This window comes from Dicentrarchus labrax, unplaced genomic scaffold, assembly GCF_905237075.1.
Source record: "Dicentrarchus labrax unplaced genomic scaffold, dlabrax2021, whole genome shotgun sequence".
In the NCBI taxonomy this organism is placed as follows: Eukaryota; Metazoa; Chordata; class Actinopteri; family Moronidae; genus Dicentrarchus; species Dicentrarchus labrax.
Window position 1 is genome coordinate 17,130,297 of NW_026136703.1, and position 19,133 is coordinate 17,149,429.

At 36.3% G+C, this 19,133-nt stretch overlaps 1 protein-coding gene across 28 annotated transcripts; it reads left to right on the forward strand.

Moving 5' to 3' along the window:
* The first annotated feature begins 52 nt into the window (after positions 1-52).
* On the forward strand, positions 53-18,672 carry si:ch211-266g18.10 (titin homolog). 28 transcript variants are annotated; one of them, XM_051386701.1, is made up of 32 exons: positions 53-842; positions 2,515-2,574; positions 2,741-2,881; positions 3,179-7,696; positions 8,405-8,500; positions 8,696-8,791; positions 8,882-8,932; positions 9,221-9,286; positions 9,677-9,718; positions 9,842-9,889; positions 9,987-10,055; positions 10,152-10,199; positions 10,445-10,486; positions 10,612-10,662; positions 10,822-10,869; positions 10,957-10,998; positions 11,077-11,145; positions 11,319-11,366; positions 11,625-11,675; positions 11,824-11,868; positions 12,258-12,302; positions 12,549-12,581; positions 12,668-12,712; positions 12,810-12,872; positions 13,188-13,232; positions 14,267-14,314; positions 14,554-14,595; positions 15,430-15,474; positions 15,581-15,622; positions 15,716-15,760; positions 15,841-15,876; positions 16,004-18,672. In XM_051386701.1, exons 1-32 carry the CDS (start codon positions 74-76, stop codon positions 16,087-16,089), a joined length of 6,975 nt encoding a protein of 2,324 aa, XP_051242661.1. In that variant the 5' UTR covers positions 53-73; the 3' UTR covers positions 16,090-18,672. The 28 variants fall into 28 exon arrangements, with proteins under 28 accessions (XP_051242661.1, XP_051242688.1, XP_051242668.1 ...); XM_051386728.1 differs by having other exon boundaries at positions 15,844-15,876; XM_051386708.1 differs by having other exon boundaries at positions 10,825-10,869.
* Positions 18,673-19,133: the final 461 nt, after the last annotated feature.

A 19,133-nucleotide genomic window follows, 5' to 3' on the forward strand; every position in this document is an offset into this window, starting at 1 on the left:
GTAGAAGAGGAGAAGGAGGAGGAGGAGGAGGAGGAGGAGGAGGAAACAAAATCAGGAGAGGAGGTGGTAGAAGATGAGGAGGAGGAGGGAGAAGGAGGAGGAGGAGGAGGAGAAGGAGGAGGAGGAGGAGGAGACCAAAACAACAGATTTGGTAGATGAGAAGGAGGAGGAGGAGACAAAAACTGGAGAAGTTTTTGTAGAAGAAGAGGAGGAGGAGGAGGAGGAGGAGGAGACTAAAACTAAAGAAGATGTAGTAGAAGATGAGGAGGAGAAGGGGGAGACAAAAACTGAGGAGGAGGAGGAGGAGGCTGATGAAGAGGAGACCAAACACAAAGATCTTCATGTTGATGAAGAAAACATTGAAATAACTGACACTGATGTCAAAGATGATTTTGTAAAAGCTGACCAGGATGATCAAGCTTTAGACCTGGCTGATGATAAAGCTTTAGAGGAGAAGGAGGAGGAGGAGGAGGAGGAGGAGGAGAAGGAGGAGGAAGAGGAAAAAAAGGACGAAGTGAAGATTGAGGTGGTGATTGATGAAGATGAAGAAAAGGAGCCATTTGTCCAACAACTTGATCTAAAAATCCCGTCAGCTGAGAAATTTGATAATGCCAGTGTAGCACCTGAATCTAAGGAGGAGGAGGAGGAGGAGGAGGAAGAGGAAGAAGAAGAAACTGCTGTTCACGACCAAGATGAATACTCCGACATCATTGACGATCTTGATGAAAACAACAACAACAGCGAAAGTGGGAAAATCGAACTTAAGCGAAAGAGGAAGGTTCATGTTCCCTTTGAGAGGCTCAGAAGAGTCGGATCCAGAGTTGAGCACAAGCGTGAGAAAGGTACAATACTCTTACCATTATCATCATCATATTTTTCTGTATTTTTTCATTATCAGGTAATGAAAATGTTTCTGAATGGTGAGTTAATATTGATAAATGCAATATGGAATGACTGTGAATGTGTGAAAATGTATTATCTATCGTCTTTCTCCTAGCATGTTTTCAAAGGACAGTGAATTAAGGCCTAACATACAGAACATGAGTATGAGTATCAGTGATGTATCATGGTTCATGTTTTCATTTCATTACTTTTTGTTCACATTGTTTGTTTGTTCATTTGTTTTGTGTTAACCATCAAACAAAGCATCAAGGTTTCATTACAGATTTTAATATTTTAGGAAGTACTCTTATTTGGTGTTCTGCCCGGAATAAGAGGAGAAGGCTGATTAATCTCTATGTGTCCAGTAAAGACTATCATCACAAATGATGAGGCTTAGATTCAGTGTGACTTATACTTGCAGAAGATGGTGATCTCCCATGTCCATCGTGAATTAATGTCCTTAAACATGCTTGGAAATAAATAAAAAAAGACATTCCTTATATTTCACAACTTTCCTGGGATTCATCACGTCTACGAGTTTTCTTCAGTATCAAAAGTAATCCAGTGATAGTTGTCTGTGCACCCATAAGCACATTGGTAATAGCTCATTTGGCCAACTTGTAATAGCACAATTTTATCAAAGACACACCAGTGAAAATACTGGGGCTCAAGGTGTAGCCCACAGCTAACTCACTGACTCCAAGGCTCTTTACGTCCACCAACGAATCATGCGAATTAAGTTAAAACTTGCAGCATGATTATCCACCTAATGTAACACAAGGATTAAAACAGAATCCATAAATGTTTTGAGTTGCACCATCAATATTTTTTGACAGTATGTTTTGACCATCAACATGGTTCTTATATCCCTGGAACACTATCACTTTCCTTTATTAATTCATATGCAGCTACATATGTCCTGTCCTTAAAACCAAACATTGATCTTCTCATCTGACTACATGAAGATGGGCATGTTTCCTAAAACGTTGAAAAGCAAATAAAAATGGACAGAACAAGGTTCAGTTTTATTTAGGTTAGAAACTTATCCTGATTTAAGTGTGAATAGCTTTGTGGAAAGAGGATCTTGGAACTAATATAGTATAGCAGCGCCTGTTAATTCCAGGTCCTTCTACTGTGCTACTTTTTGATGACTCAGAAGACAAATCTAATTACTAAGGTGCTAATTGTGTAGTCGACATAAGTGTTCCTGCTTTACAGCGAACAGTCATTGCTTTGGGTGGCAGTGAGCCAAGGGCAGCTAGATGGAGCTAACAGGCTGAGAAAAGCAATTTTAAATGAGGACATGAAACAACATTCTGAACTACTGATCCTCCCTCTACAGTTAATTATGTATAGGCCTAATTGAAAATTGATCACTTAATAACTAGATATTATTACTTTCTGTACATCTTTTCAGCCTACTTCTTAAACTTAGGTATGATTGTTTTAACAATGCAACATAATGGCTTTTGGTGCATTTTTGATCATAGTGTTTTTAGCGCTGTAGTGCTTATAGTGCTTATGCAAGCATAATTATTTATCATGATGACTATATTACAGGTCTGGTCAATGGTTACAATTGCACTGTTATGTACTGTATATTTTTATATATTCTTGTCTGATATGCTTTAGTTCTCAAAGAGGCAAAGGAAAGACACGCAATAAAAGAAGTTAAAGATGCCATTATTAAAGGTAATATTCTTGAAACTATGCACCTTTTCCACTTGCAAAATCTACTTATATGTCCTAATGTTCTCATTAAATGCATTGGTTTGGTATAATTTAGTGACAAGAAAAATGTACATATGCACATGGGCATGTGATAGTTTTTCCTATGAAGGTATATTGTTGTTTACAGACCTCAAAGCTGCAGAAACTGAAAAGGAGGAGAAAAAAGCAAAGGAAACCAAATATCAGGAAGCCATAGAGATAAAACTAAAAGAAGAAAAGCCAAAAGAGGAGGCCAAACCCCTTGAGAAGAAACCAGAGAAGCCCAAAGGTAATTACACTTCACGATGTACATGTATAAAAATAAAAACACAGATTTTGTAGAGTTTGTGTACAGAATAGGAAATATGTCTACTACATAATATTGATATATTATTTATTTGTTTAACTGTAATTTATAAGCCTATTAGCATATACACATCTAGTGTTCAACATGATAAACAGTATAACACTAGGACATATATCTCTAAATAAATTGTATTTTATTATTAATAACCTTGTCACTATATAAAGGGTACTTCACTTTTAAGTGAAGTTGACTTGAACTGACTTGTATGACTGCTTTTAGAAGAGCCTAAAAAGAAGGAAGAACCAAAGCCTACTGAAGACAAAAAAGAAGCAAAGAAACTGCACAAAGAGGAGGCAGGAGTAAAGAAGGAGAAGGAGCAAATAGCTAAACCTAAAGAAAAAGGATTAGAAAAGGAACCACCCAAAAAAGAGAAAGAAGTCAAGAAACTATCCAAAAAAGAGAAAGATGTCAAGAAACCTCCCAAAGAAGAAGAAGAAGAAGTAAAGAAACCACCCAAAGAAGAGAAAGAAGTCAAGAAACCATCAAAAGAAGAGAAAGAAGTCAAGAAACTATCCAAAAAAGAGAAAGATGTCAAAAAACCTCCCAAAGAAGAAGAAGAAGTAAAGAAACCACCCAAAGAAGAGAGAGAAGTCAAGAAACCATCAAAAGAAGAGAAAGAAGTGAGGAAACCATCCAAAGAAGAGGCAGAAGTAAAGAAACCATCCAAAGAAGAAAAAGAAGTCAAGAAACCATCCAAAAAAGAGGTAGAAGTCAAAAAACCATCCAAAGAAGAGAAAGGAGTGAGGAAACCACCCAAAGAAGAGAAAGAAGTCACAAAACCTCTCAAGGAAGAGAAAGAAGTCGAGAAACCATCCAAACAAGAGGATAAAGTCAAGAAACCATCCAAAGAAGAGGCAGACGTAAAGAAACCATCCAAAGAAGAGACAGAAGTCAAGAAACCATCAAAAGAAGAGAAAGAAGTCAAGAAACCATCCAAAGAAGAGGCAGGAGTCAAGAAACTTCCCAAAGTAGAGGCAGAAGTAAAGAAACCATCTAAAGAAGAGAAAGAAGTCAAGAAACTTCCCAAAGAAGAGAAAGAAGTCAAGAAACCATCCAAAGAAGAGGCAGAAGTCAAGAAACCATCCAAAGAAGAGGCAGAAGTCAAGAAATCATCAAAGGAAAAGGCAGAAGTCAAGAAACCATCTAAAGAAGACAAAGAAGTCAAGAAACTTCCCAAAGAAGAGGCAGAAGCCAAGAAACCTCTCAAAGAAGAGAAAGAAGTCAAGAAACCTCTCAAAGAAGAGGCAGTAGTCAAGAAACCATCTAAAGAAGAGAAAGAAATCAAGAAACCTCTCAAAGAAGAGGCAGAAGCCAAGAAACCTCTCAAAGAAGAGAAAGAAGTCAAGAAACCTCTCAAAGAAGAGGCAGTAGTCAAGAAACCATCTAAAGAAGAGAAAGAAGTCAAGAAACTTCCCAAAGAAGAGACAGAAATCAAGAAACCATCCAAAGAAGAGGCAGTAGTCAAGAAACCTCTCAAAGAAGAGGCAGAAGTCAAGAAACCATCCAAAGAAGAGGCAGAAGCCAAGAAACCTCTCAAAGAAGAGAAAGAAGTCAAGAAACCTCTCAAAGAAGAGGCAGTAGTCAAGAAACCATCTAAAGAAGAGAAAGAAGTCAAGAAACTTCCCAAAGAAGAGACAGAAATCAAGAAACCATCCAAAGAAGAGGCAGTAGTCAAGAAACCTCTCAAAGAAGAGGCAGAAGTCAAGAAACCATCCAAAGAAGAGGCAGAAGCCAAGAAACCTCTCAAAGAAGAGAAAGAAGTCAAGAAACCTCTCAAAGAAGAGGCAGTAGTCAAGAAACCATCTAAAGAAGAGAAAGAAGTCAAAAAACTTCCCAAAGAAGAGAAAGAAATCAAGAAACCATCCAAAGAAGAGGCGGTAGTCAAGAAACCTCTCAAAGAAGTAGCAGAAGTCAAGAAACCATCTAAAGAAGAGAAAGAAGTCAAGAAACCTCCCAAAGAAGAGGCAGTAGTCAAGAAACCTCTCAAAGAAGTGGCAGAAGTCAAGAAACCATCTAAAGAAGAGAAAGAAGTCAAGAAACCTCCCAAAGAAGAGAAAGAAGTCAAGAATCTTCCCAAAGAAGAGGCAGAAGTCAAGAAACCATCAAAGGAAAAGGCAGAAGTCAAGAAACTTCCCAAAGAAGAGGCAGAAGTAAAGAAACCTCCCAAAGAAGAGGCAGAAGTAAAGAAACCTCCCAAAGAAGAGAAAGAAATCAAGAAACTTCCCAAAGAAGAGGAAGGAGTCAAGAAACCATCAAAGGAAAAGACAGAAGTCAAGAAACCTCCCAAAGAAGAGGCAGGAGTCAAGAAACCATCTAAAGAAGAGAAAGAAGTCAAGAAACCATCCAAAAAAGAGGCAGAAGCCAAGAAACCTCTCCAAAAAGAGAAAGAAATCAAGAAACCATCTAAAGAAGAGAAAGATGTCAAAAAACCGTCCAAAGAAGAGGCAGTAGTCAAGAAACCATCAAAGGAAACGGCAGAAGTCAAGAAACCTCTCAAACAAGAGGCAGGAGTCAAGAAACCATCTAAAGCAGAAAAAGAAGTCAAGAAACCATCTAAAGAAGAGAAAGAAGTCAAGAAACTTCTCAAAGAAGTGGCAGAAGTAAAGGAACCTCTCAAAGAAGAGCAAAAAGTCAAGAAACCATCCAAAGAAGAGGCAGAAGCCAAGAAACCATCTAAAGAAGAAAAAGAAGTCAAGACACTTCCCAAAGAAGAGGCAGAAGTAAAGGAACCTCTCAAAGAAGAGCAAAAAGCCAAGAAACCATCTAAAGAAGAGAAAGAAGTCAAGACACTTCCCAAAGAAGAGGCAGAAGTCAAGAAACCTCCCAAAGAAGAGAAAGAAGTCAAGAAACCATCCAAAGAAGAGACAGGAATCAAGAAACAATCAAAGGGAAAGGCAGAAGTCAATAAATCATCCAAAGAAGAGAAAGAAGTAAAAAAACCATCCAAAGAAGAAGCAGAAGTTACAAAACCATCCAAAGAAGAGGGAGAAGTCAAGAAACCTCTCAAAGAAGAGGCAGAAGTAAAGAAACCATCCAAAGAAGAGAAAGAAGTCAAGAAACCTCTCAAAGAAGAGAAAGAATTTAAGAAACCATCCAAAGAAGAAAAAGAAGTCAAGAAACCTCCCAAAGAAGAGAAAGAAGTCAAGAAACCATCCAAAGAAGAGGCAGGAGTCAGGAAACCATCAAAAGAAGAGGCAAAAGTCAAGAAACCATCAAAGGAAAAGGAAGAATTCAAGAAACCATCCAAAGAAGAGGCAGAAGTCAAGAAACCATCCAAAGAAGAGGGAGAAGTCAAGAAACCACCCAAAGAAGAGGTAGAAGTCAAGAAACCATCAAAGGAAAAGGCAGAAGTCAAGAAACCATCAAAAGAAGAGACAGAAGTAAAGAAACCAGCCATAGAAGAGACAGAAGTAAAGAAACCATCCAAAAAAGGAGAGGTGGAGAAACCATCCAAAGAAAAGAAAGAAGTAAAGAAACCATCAAAAGAAGAGGCAGAAGAAAAGAAATCTCCCAAAGAAGAGATAGAAGCCAAGAAACCTCTGACACAAGACAAAGAAGACAAGAAACCTCTCAAAGAAGAGGCAGAAGTAAAGAAGCCATCTAAAGAAGAGGAAGAAGTCAAGAAACCATTAAAAGAAGAGAAAGAAGTCAAGAAACCACCCAAAGAAGAGAAAGAAGCCAAGAAACTATCCAAAGAGGCAGAAGTAAAGAAACCTTCCAAAGAACAGAAAGAAGTCAAGAAACCATCAAAAGAAGAGAAAGATGTCACCAAACCTCCATCAGAAGAGAAGGCCAAGAAGCCTCTCAAAGAAGATGCAGAAATAAAGAAACCACCCAAAGAGGAGAAAGAAGTCAAGAAACTCCCCAAAGAAGAGAAAGAAGTCACAAAACCTCCCAAAGAAGAGAAGGAAGTAAAGAAACCATCCAAAGAAGAGAAAGAAGTCACAAAACCTCCCAAAGAAGAGAAGGAAGTAAAGAAACCATCCAAAGAAGAGAAAGAAGTCACAAAACCTCCCAAAGAAGAGAAAGAAGTCAAGAAACCATCCAAAGAAGAGAAAGAAGTGGAGAAACTTCCCAAAGAAGAGAAGAAATCTCTAAAAGAGGATAAAGAAGAGAAGAAACGTCCTAAAGTGGAGAAAGAAGTTAAGGCACCTCCCAAAGAAAAGGTAAAAGTCAAGGAACCACCTAAAGAAGAGAAAGAGGTCAAGAAAACATCCAAAGAAGACTTAGACTTGAAACCATCTATGGAGGAGCAAACAATTATGAAACCAAGTAAACAAAAAGAGGTTAGGAAGCCCTCTAAAGAGAAGAAAGAGATGAAGCCTTCCAAGGAAGAGACAGAAGTAAAGGTGCCTTCAGTGGAGGACAAAGAAGTGGAGAAGCCTTCTAAAGTAAAGAAAGAAGTCAAGAAGACAGTGGATCCTTCAAAGAAAGAAATGGAAGACAAGAAGCCTTTGAAGGATGAGACAGAAGAAAAGAAGTCATCTGAAGAAGAAATACAAATGAAGCCCTATGTTGAGAAAAAGGAAGTTACAAAGACTATAAAGCAGAAAAAAGACCTGAAGAAGACTTCTATGGAGGAAAAACCACCCCAAAAAGAGAAAGAATTAGCAAAAGAAGAAAAAGAACCAAGGAAGCCCTCTAAAGAAAAGCAAGACCAAGAGAAACCTTCCATAGAAAAGGAAGAAATCAAGAAGACTCCCAAAGAACCTGCCAAGAAGAAAGACACAAAGACAGGTACACATCAATCCATTCTTGTTGTTTTTTAGCAATTACACAATATAAGGATCCATTGACAATTTCCATCAATCCATTATCAATACTAAGAGTCTACAGCCTTGCTAGCATCTCTGCAAGGTTTTACTAAACAGTGGTGCTTTGAGTGTAATGCTTATAGTTTAGTGTGTTAGCTTGCTAACAAGAACAAAACACCAAGTGCAGCTGAGGCTGTTAGGAATTAAATTAGTTTTACAGGGATTTGGCCATAAATCAGTGTTTTGAACCTGATGATGGGGTCTAAATGAAAAGTATGTGGATCAAAGTTATTACAATTCATAATTAGATCATCATAATCACATGAAGTGATTGCATGGCAGTCAAAGTTGTCAAAATATCTGAATAACAACACAAAACATGGCCCTGGTGTTTGGGCCAGAGGAAAAGTCAGAGGATCAATTAAGTCAGTAAGATTTATCAACTGGGAACCAATAAATATCTGCACAAACGTTTCTGTAAATCCATTCAATATTTGTAGAGATCTTTCAGTCAGGACCAACCTGCAGACTGACTTGCCATCCATAATAGATATATCACAAGCACTGATATCTGATTGAGTCTAAATAAGGTTACATTGACTGACATGTTTCCTTTGTTCTGTGAAGTGTATTTCTTTCTTCTCTATAATGTATGTGAAACTGTTCAATCAGCTTTGCCTTTTTATTTCAGATGCTAAACCCAAAATGACTGTAAGGAGGATTAAAGTAGTCAAGAAGGATGTTGTGTCTGTCCTGAAGAAGGAGCAGCTTAATGTTACAAAATCAGGTGATGTAAAAGTTTAAACAACTTAAAACAACCCACGTTGACATAGATCAGATATTGAAGGTATTGCAGAGATCATTAATATATCAGTTTCAGATACATGTCAAGATACCAGTCACAAGCAATACTGTGTAGTATAAAATGAAATGAAATTACACAGCATCACACATAGCATAACGTCTCTGCTGTTCATTTCAGATGATGAACCCAAGAGGGCAGTTAAGGTGCCGAAAGCTGCAAAAAAGCAAATAGTTCCTGTCCTGAAGAAGGAACAGCTTAATGTTACAAAAACAGGTAACTATAAGGCTGAACCCTAATGCCTGCAATGAAAGACGATGAGCGATGAGCTAATGAATTATATTTTTGACTTTTCCCCAATAATAGAGGTTCCTGAAGTTCCTAAGGTGAAAGCCAAACCTGAATCTGCAAAGAAAGGTATGCGCATTCTTTTATTCTTTTGTGTCAATGGTCAGTTGATCTGTAAAAAGTAAATTGAATTTGATGTTTTTAACTATTGGTATGCTTCATAACCTAATATCTCTTTAATCAGGTCATTCAAGAATTAAACGTGACCATATTCTTGTCAGATTATGCGTATGCAGACACTGATTTTTTATGTGCAACAACATAACAAATTCTATTCAAAGAAAGTGTCACATAACACTGATCTTCACATATATAACTAAAACTGAATTACTTTTTGATGTCATAATTTTCCACCAGTGGCAGCTCCCAAGGAGCCAAAGAAGGAACCAAAGCAAAAAATAAAACCTAAACCTGTAAAATCAGGTAATACAAAGACTCACAGATGCTGCAGTTTAACCCATTTTGAGACGGCCTCACTTGGAGAGGAATGTCATTGCTGAAAAACTGGAAATCCTTTCATCAACGTATATATACCAAAATAGGACAATACAGTTTAACAGAACCACCAAGTACTGATCTTACAGTTGAATAAACACCTCTTTAAAACAGTTTTTAAAAAAACTGAGCATTATAAAGCTTCATGAAAGTAGGATTTATTGAAGACTGCATTAGTTTTGCTATGTGTACCCAATAAATTGGAAACTGAGAATAAACAGAAATAATGCTCAACACCTTCCAAAAAACTACTGAAACTACTGTGAGTTTTGTCTTTTCATGCACGACACTAACTTTGTGCCCTGTCTTGTGACACAGAAGTTCCAAAGGAAAAGGCCAAAGCAGCTCCTGCTAAGAAAGGTAACACACACATTAGTTACAACTTCTTGATAATGTTTTATCACCAAAGAGAAGAAAGAAAAAAAATTGCCAAAGGAATTAAAACTACCCTGCTGTAAGAAATATTGTGCTTTTGATACACAGAAGCTGTTGCTCCAAAAGAAAAAGTTAAACCAGTTATCTCGAAAAAAGGTAATGTAGGTTATAATGTGCATTCAAATATCTAACTGCATCTTGAACTGGGATTAGATATTTTATGCGTATTCTATTTCCACATTTCTGCTGACAGAACAAGAAGGCCCTCCTAGAAATGCCTCTCTGGTAAAAGAGAGAGTGAAAATAGTGCCTATGAAAAAAGGTAATTTTCTCTGGTTTGTTTTATTGGATTCAGAATTATTTGTTAGTTGAGTCATTGAGTCAAGCATGCACTTGTTTCGTTTGGTTGTTTTTTTAGATGTCAAGGTGCCAAAAGAGAAAGTCAAAACAGTCTCTGCAAAGACAGGTACAGCATATTTTATTTCAAACATCAACATATTCACATAAATAGTGTTCTTCAGCACCTTCAAACGAGTACTCCCATCAAGGAAACTGTTCACCAGAATGTGATTTTGGTCTTTTCATACACCAATCGCAGGCATACTATCAGCAATGTTGCACTGTACCAAAATGATCAGATTACCAGTTTACAGTGTAAATGTTTTTGATATGAACTTTAAAAGTGACTTTGTGCCTTGTTTTGTGACACAGACGTTCCAAAGGAAAAGGCCAAAGCAGCTCCTGCTAAGAAAGGTAACACACATTTGTTAGTCACAACTTCTTGATAATGTTTTCATCACCAAAGAGCAAAATAATGAATTGTTATAATGGAAATAAATCTATCTTGCTGTAAGAAATATTGTGCTTTTGACACACAGAAGCTGTTGCTCTTAAAGAAAAGGTCAAACCAGTCATTTTGAAAAAGGAAGGTAAGTGTCACATCTCTGGATGAGTGGCAGACCATAACCCAAAACCATGACACAGAAACAGGCGATGTAGCAATGAAGTGCAGTCAGACTACAACAAGTGTTCATGACATCATGGTTTTGGTTTTGCATACTTAACGTCATGCTATATATTTTCCTCAGCAGCTGTGGTTTCTAAACAGAAGCCCAAACCTGTTCTAACCAAGAGAGGTAAGACGTATCTTTGTATTTAGCTTTATTGTTTCAATGTTGTCATCTTATTTTCTGAAATAACAAACCTAAAATCTCTTTACATAGAACCTGCTCCACTCAAGACAAAACCAGCCCCAGTAGTCAAAGGTAAGAGGACACTAATCAGCAGTTATGTATAAATAAAGAAGTAATTGGTTTTTCTACTCATTAATTATTTTCTTACAGAGGCAGAAATACCACCTAAAAATGTCTCGCTGACAAAGGAGAAGGTGAAGGTTGTGCCCCTGAAGAAAGGTACATCTGTTTGTTAACACAGAGCTAACTTTAATATTTTCTGTATGTATAGTATGCCTTTATTATTCAGAGAGCAAATTGCTCTCAACATCCATTTTGAAGTTTTGAATTCCTCAATTGATTTTTTATTCATCTATCTTTTTACTCATACAAATCCTTTTTCTTTTTCATAGTGCCTGCAACTCCAAAAGAGAAAGTCAAACCAGCACCAACAAAAAAAGGTAGCTACACATCAAGTCATACCTAAAATAAATGAAAGGGAAACTACTTTTTGCTTTTTATTTTCTACTATTCCAATATTATTTACTTATTGAATTATGTACTCATTATCTTTAATTTTGACAGTCTGATTCTTTAATAGTTTTTAGTCTGAATGCTGGAATTAAGCAGTGGAGTGTGTAAATAAACTGCATCAGTTATAAATGAGCTATAATAACAGGTACAACAACTGAAATTTTTGTTGTTATTATTTGCTTTAGAAGCTGAGGTTCTCAAGAAGAAGAAGGTCGAGCCAGTGACTCCCACTAAAGGTTGGGTTTCTTTGGTGTTTTTCATTTATTCCACAATGTTTTTGTCTCTCTTTTATTTTTAATCACATTGCAGTTTTGCAACAGATGTGTCAGTGGTTTCTCACTTTACTGTATACATTAGAATTAATAGGGCCATGTATTTTTCTAGCACCTGTTATCAAAGCAAAACCCAGAACTGCTGAAAAGAAGAAAGGTATGCTGCAGAAGTGTGTCTCTGTAGTGCTTTAGTAGCTATTAACATGTGGCTGCTGATGATAATGACTCAAATCAGTAATGTCATCACTGATATAATTTCAAAGACATGTTGAGGAAATATCTTTGTTTAAAATTGACATGAACATTTACATGATGCACCATAGGCTGACATATTTATTTTAGATCTTGTACTTAAGAATACATTTTTTAACCCACTGGATAATATCAAAATATATTTCTCATTGAAGAATCTTTTGGAGATGCATGTTTTTCACACAGCAGAGATGACATGCTTTATTAAAGCTAAAGCTGCATTGCGTTCTGTAGGTGTGAAAGGTTTTTCAAACACTGTTATTGTGACATTTTCTCTTTTTTCTTTTGACATAGAAATTGTTGTGAAAGAAAAGGCAAAGGCAAAAACCTCACAGAAAGGTGCTGATCAGCTGTACTTTCTGTCTCTAATATTCCATAGAACACACTGCTGGCACACATCCTGCTTTTCAGATTAAAAAGCTGAAACATCCAAGCAAGATGCGCAGACAAGTTTCTCATGCTTAATCTCAATCACATCTTCAAGATATGCGACATAATTTCAGTTAATAGTTCAGTTACGTCTTAAAACTGTCACTTTCCAAAAAGCTAGAATCTCACCACTTAATTGTTCTTCTTTCCCTTTAGAGCCTGAGGCCAAGCCAGTTCTTGTCAAAACAGGTAAAGCAGTATAATCCATCATTATTTGTCAAAAATGAACTACCCTGAACACTGAAACCATTCTCTTCCTCTATTATACTCATCAGCTAAGGTTACAAAGGAGAAGCTTAAACCAGCTCATGAAAAGAAAGGTAAACATTTCATTAAAACAACCACAATGTCATAGATAAAACGTAGTAATTTATATTTCCTTTTAAATTGTGAAACATTGTTTTTCATTTTAATTAGCTCCTTCTAAAACAGAGGCTGAAACAAAGAAGGAAAAGGTCAAACCATTCCTAAAAAAGAAAGGTAGCCTGACACTGCCACCTGTCTGCAGATGATTTTCTGGGGTTGTGCTTACAAAAAATATGGTTTTCACTTACACTCAGTTGCCAGTATATTAGGTACACCTAGCTAAAACTACAGTAATACAGTCTAATACAACAATCCTGCAACAGATTCTACCTTTGTGTTGTGGAATTGTTTTGAGTTATACTGCATTAGTTTTAGCTAGGTGAATAAAATGGCAACTTAGTGTATATTATAGTATTGTAAATACCATACTGGATAACAACAAAGCTATTTTCTGAGTTTCAATAAATTCTTACATTCTTATTTACTCAGAGCCCAAAGTAGCAGAGGACAAAGTTAAACCACCTGTTACAAAAGGTACAAAAACAACATTTACATATCACATTGTCATGTTTGGTGACAAATACATAAACCTTTTGATTTTTAATGCAAAAGAATCCACTCTGTGTGTCAACGGGGCATTTTCCTTTAATGTGCTGTAATTATATGGCACAAATAAGCATTCATTAATTGCATTTTCTCCCTGATGACCCAGCATTATTGAGGAAAAAGACCAAACCAGTCCATGTGAAGAAAGGTACATTAGTGGTGCCTCAACTGAGGCAGTAATCCATAGAACCAATTGATCACATTGATCTCGTCACAAAATGTAGGTCACTGTATTCTGAAAAAGCTCTGATTCGATTGCTCACGAGGGAAACAAGCACTTTGCCTATGAGATCAACAATAAATAACTGTGGAGTTATGCACAGTAAATGGAGAGTGATTTCTCTGCAGCAGCTCCATTGGCAAACAGCTATTTCTATACACTTATTCTTAAGGATGCTGTATGCTTGTCCAAACAGGTGTAGTTGGTAGATTTGCAAAGCACTGCATACAAATAATTTGTTAGGCTTTCATTACTCACCCCTCGCCTTTTAAAATGTGGACAATAAAGAGCTGTGATTCTAAAGTAAGGGCTATCCAACCACCCAAACATTTACAATGTGTTGAAAACGTTGAAATGTGTGGAACAGAGTCCACCTAACACAACCTCTGTTTAGGCAAACTGAAAGCTATACAGTAGACATTACATGTAGAGCATATAAGGTCTACCACTTAAGGTAATTTTTTTCAGAAAAGTCCATTCCAGCCACTGATGGAAAAGTCAATGGTGTTTCTCTGCTCAACTGAGATGAACTTTCTAACACTAATTACAGCTTTCTAGTCGTAGATTCCTCCTGCTGTGCAAGCTGCTTTTAGCTTTTTAGAAAGTAATTTTGTTGTGGTAATGCTGTGGCTAACGTTGCAATTAGCTGCATTATTGGTAAATTAGGTAATTTTGGTGTCCGCTGTCAGGGTTAAACATACAGATTGCACACCTCTGACATAAATTTTTTTTTTTTTTGCAGAACTGGAGACTCCTAAAGAAAAGGACAAACTTGCAACAGTGAAGAAAGGTACAGTGTTTGCAACAATGACTACTCTTATTTTACATATCACAATTATTTAGATCAGTTTTTATGCAACAAGAATATTAGTAAAACTTGTTGTGTTAGTCAATTTGGTGATGCATTTGAGGCTTTCTTACTAAGGTTTTATAGTCTTTTACATGCTGTAACTTTATCACCAGAAATACTTACACAAATGAAAGAAAACTGTATGTTTTATCAATTGCTTTTTTTTCCTGATGACGCAGCCATATTTAGGGAAAAGACCAAACCAGTCCGTGCGAAGAAAGGTACACTTTTGTGCTTTAGTAGAGGCAGCACTTCATGTAATCAGCAGTGGCAATCGGAGTACATCCTGTAATCTGATTACAACATGAAGGCCACTGCAGTCTGTAAATGTAGTTAGTGGGTTATTCAGAGGAGCTGAAGGCTGAGAATATTTTCCTGCTGAATAAATGCTTCATAAAACACATCTAAATTGAAGATTTATAGACATGCTTTTATTTAGCAAGGAAATATTCTGTTATAAAGATTTATAGACAATAAGTCACAAAATACTACAATATTGTTCTACTGTTTATTTTTTGTCTATAAATCTTGGGCTTGTAGACAATATGTTTATATATAGTTTAGCAATATTTTCAAGTATCTTACTGAACATGCATGCTATTAATTTTAATAACCCTAAGAAGTGTCATGGTGGTGATGTTTTCGGTTTTTGCTTCACTACAGGACCAGGCATGTCCGTTCATAGCAACATATAGATCATTTTGAAGAGAGTAAATCAGCCACAGCCAACATCAGTGTCATCCTGAAACTCGTAAAATATACAAGTGCTACACTGTTCACTTTTACCGGGGGGTAAAATAATAATTATTTTTCTGGCAATAACACAATATTGTAATTGTAAAAGGTCAAACCCACAGCAGCAAAGAAAGGTACTGCACACAATCACCTTTGAGTAGAGTTAAATTAAGGAAAATACTTAAATAATAAAACTGCGATCTTGATTGTAAATTGACAGTGTTACCAGACGAACAGTTTACACACCTAAACCTACTACTGTAGACTGTAGACCAGAATCATTCATGGACAAAAACAACCTTTATTTATTTTCTTTTCAGACAAACCAGTTGAGAAGAAGGCACCCAAAGAAGAGAAAGCTAAAGGTATGCTGTATAATCAACATTGAACATTGAAATAATCAAATCAGCAATATGAATATGATAACATATTATTAATCATAAATGATCAATCATTTGTTGCTTTTTACAGAGGACAGAGTTCTGAAAGAGATACAGGAGCCTGCAAAGAAAGGTATAATTGTTTGTAAAGCAACTAAACTCTGTTTGAAATAAACTGTTAGAGCTTTACATTATTTCTACACAAATATTCCTCTTTTTGTTGTAGAAAAATCTGTTGAGAAGAAAGTTGCCAAGGAGGAGAAAGTGAAAGGTACTATAGAGTGGAGCAGTAATTTAAGGTAATAAATCACTGTATTGTTTTACGCTGACATCATGTACTCTCTCCGATAGCAGAGCCTTCTGTATCAGACAGCTTTCTTATGGAAGGTAAGTGCAAATTCCCTTCTCATGAGCGGAATATCTCACAAGTATGCAAATTTCACGCTCAGTCTTCTCTCTGGATGCCAGAGTGAGGCGGGGAACACATTGTACTGAACTGTGACTCCCTCCACAGATGAGCTGCCCTACTTCCAGTGTTTCTTTGTGGACGAGGACGAGGCCCAGTTTCCGTTCTATGCCTTCTCACCACTGCAGATCTGAAGCTTCAGTCTGAATCCAGTCTGAGGTTTACAATTCAGACAATTTACTGATAATGACACGGTCACGTCATGCCCCGTGCTGCTGAAACGCAGCCCACTGTTCACTGTTGGACTTAGGGAGAACAGGAACAGAGGATGATGGGTGATTTCACGTGATGGACCGATTTAATTTTTATTTCCAGATTTGGTTGAGCTCTCGTATCAAATACATGCAGACAGTGTCATTCCTTTCCATATTTTTTTTTTGTGTGTGTGTATGTTTAATTATTTTGAAGGTGGATATCATGGGAATATTTAAATGGAACAATATAGTATATTACCTTTGTGGATCATTCATTTTGATCTTAACAGTAACACATGCAAATACATATAACGTTGCATTTTTTAAAGAAGGAACTTAGAGTAGAATATGTTCAACTATGCTGTAAACAGGGTACAAAAATGGCCACAATTGCTGATTCAAGGCGGACGGTTCAATTCCTCTTAAGTCTGCGTTTACTTGAAGTGGTTTGTACAGTAATGGTACTGTAATTTTAGCTTTATCGTATTGAAGATGACAATGTTTTTAATGCACAACTTATCCTGCTTTTAAAGCCCTTGAATCAACAATTGGGCATTTACAACATTTGTGCATTATTCCATGGTCCATGATTTTATTACGTCATTTTAAGGAAACCTCACACGTATCCCTTTATTTCTTCCCTAATGGGTACAAAGAAGGAATCAAACCATTAACAAAAAGAAAGGATTGGGGTTTTTTTTGTCTGTTTCCGTCTACTTCTTAAGTGTAAAAAGGAATGACCGTGCACTGTATATGAGAGCTCCCGAACATACTGATGAAACACTACCTTTAAAGTCTTATTAAACTGTACCATGTAGACACGTGCACCAGCCCCTCATTTTGACATTGGTGCTAAAAACAGGCATTGCGGTGCTTGTACTGTCAGAACAAGGTTTGAGTTCATATTTACTTTTTCTACCATCAAGTATCAGATTTGTTCTACAATTGGAAACGTGTTTTCCAGCTACTCACTCGTTTTAATTTGTTGCCACTTGTTTTAGTCAATGAGAGGGTGGGTGTAAGTATTTTCTTGCACTGTTATCAAAGACCATTTAGAACATTAAAAGCACAGTAGGGCACATGTGATACATTTTTTTTTTGTCAGTCAAAAGGGATGAGTGCTGTGGCTAACGGCAATTCCTTGATAGACCAAAAACACCCTGCCACTACCTTTGGTCAGTGTGCACAAACAGGATATATTTTAGCAACCTTTTGAAAAGGTTTTTAAAAAACCAGAAAGGGTCAGAAAATATTTAACAGTCTTTGTAAGTATCATTTATCTTATGTTTGTAACATATATAACATGATATTAATGCATATCTTATTTTATAACATCTCATTAACTGTACTAATATGAAAGATACCAGCATTCATATTACAGCTACAGTACATTACGATATACCGTGCATGTTATGTACAGTATGGGTTACATGATTTCAGATTGATTTTGAATACTGTAATTGGTCAAAAGTTAAATCCAAGACATGTCAAATCTCTGAAGAATGAAGAGAGCTGCAAGAATCAGCTCCTGTGCAGGTTTATTTGACAACCTGAATGTTGTTAACGTGGTGATGTTGAAATGAAACATTTACATCTGAGATTGTATCAGCACATCATGTGATTACACTATAGGTTGTGTGCATGTTCGGGCAGATGATCTCAGATGTAAACTGGTACATTGTTTCATTGTTTCAGCTTGTACCAGCTGTTGTTTACATATGGCTTTACATTTTGCTCCATATGCTTCATAGAAGACAGTTATTACAGCTTGTGACACTAATCCCAAATGTACTCAAAAATAAATCCACTTAATCTTTTTTATTGCAGTAACACAAACACACTCTTTATTAGTGCATAGAGGGTACATACGACCCTCTCCAGTAACTGTGCTGGAACAGCTGGAGTTTTATGGTAATGCTCCACTATCACTGATGAAGTTGTTGGTGTTATGTTACCAAAGTGACAGTGTCTTTGGATATTTCTGAGTTTAGGGGATTTAAGTAAAGGAGACAGTGTCGCTGTTTTAAAAGACATTTTGATTCATGATGAGAAAACATAAATATTTATTTCAACTTGAATTGTATTTAAAGACACTTTAACCAGGTAAACGTGCAATATATACATTTTTGAATATCTCAGTGATCAAAGCACTGTATGTGTGTCTGATAGTCGCTTGAGTGCATGATGTGTGTGTGTGTGTGTGTGTGTTTTGTTTTATGCTCTCTGTTTTTGTGATATCTTTTCCCAACTTTGAGAATGGCAACACTAAATACTTGAACTTGACACCAATAATGGACATTTGTCTCTCAGTTGTGTTGCTAACATGATATAACCATTCATATTGAGAATAATCTCATTGTAAATAATAAAATAAATGGAAGAATAGACAGTTTTATCCCTGAATCATTACTACTGAAACTGCCTTTTAACTGCAGTTAAAATTGCATTATGTATAATTTGTCAATTACATCTTCCTTATGCTTGTGAATAGTAGCAATTTGACATTAAAATATAGCAATGCAAGTGTCTCTTTTGTAAGTCTTTCACTAAAAGTGCACAACCACAACATTTCTAACACAAAGAGTAGTCCAGATTGTTCCCCAGGTGATGACAATGTGGTCAGGAACAAAACCAACAATATGAATGTGATCGTTTTTTGTCCTCATGCCATGAAAAGTGTGAAATTTTACTCCCTAGTTTAGATTACATAAAGTCATTAATTCATATATTTATTATTTATGCTTACATTTTCTGTTTCCACAATTCATTTTGGCATGTGGAAGTGGGTTTCTCAGTCCAGATATTTTGATTATATCTTTATATTTGGCATCTATGATGAAGGTTATCTTATTATGCGTTAAGTATAATAACATCAAAATGTGTTGTTCTCTACAGCTTATATTGACACAATTGTTAAACAAAAACCAGGACTGGAGAAAGGTATTCCATCTGCTTTTCTCCTTTTATCATTTTTTAAATTGTAT

What these genes read in the sequence shown, in the direction of transcription:
- si:ch211-266g18.10 (XM_051386701.1), top strand. Translation starts at nt 74, where the DNA reads ATGAGGAGGAGGAGGGAGAAGGAGGAGGAGGAGGAGGAGAAGGAGGAG. An exon ending in ACCAGCCCCAGTAGTCAAAG is followed by an intron (nt 10,999 to 11,076) that starts GTAAGAGGACAC and finishes ATTTTCTTACAG; the next exon opens with AGGCAGAAATACCACCTAAA. An exon ending in ACTTGCAACAGTGAAGAAAG is followed by an intron (nt 14,315 to 14,553) that starts GTACAGTGTTTG and finishes CTGATGACGCAG; the next exon opens with CCATATTTAGGGAAAAGACC.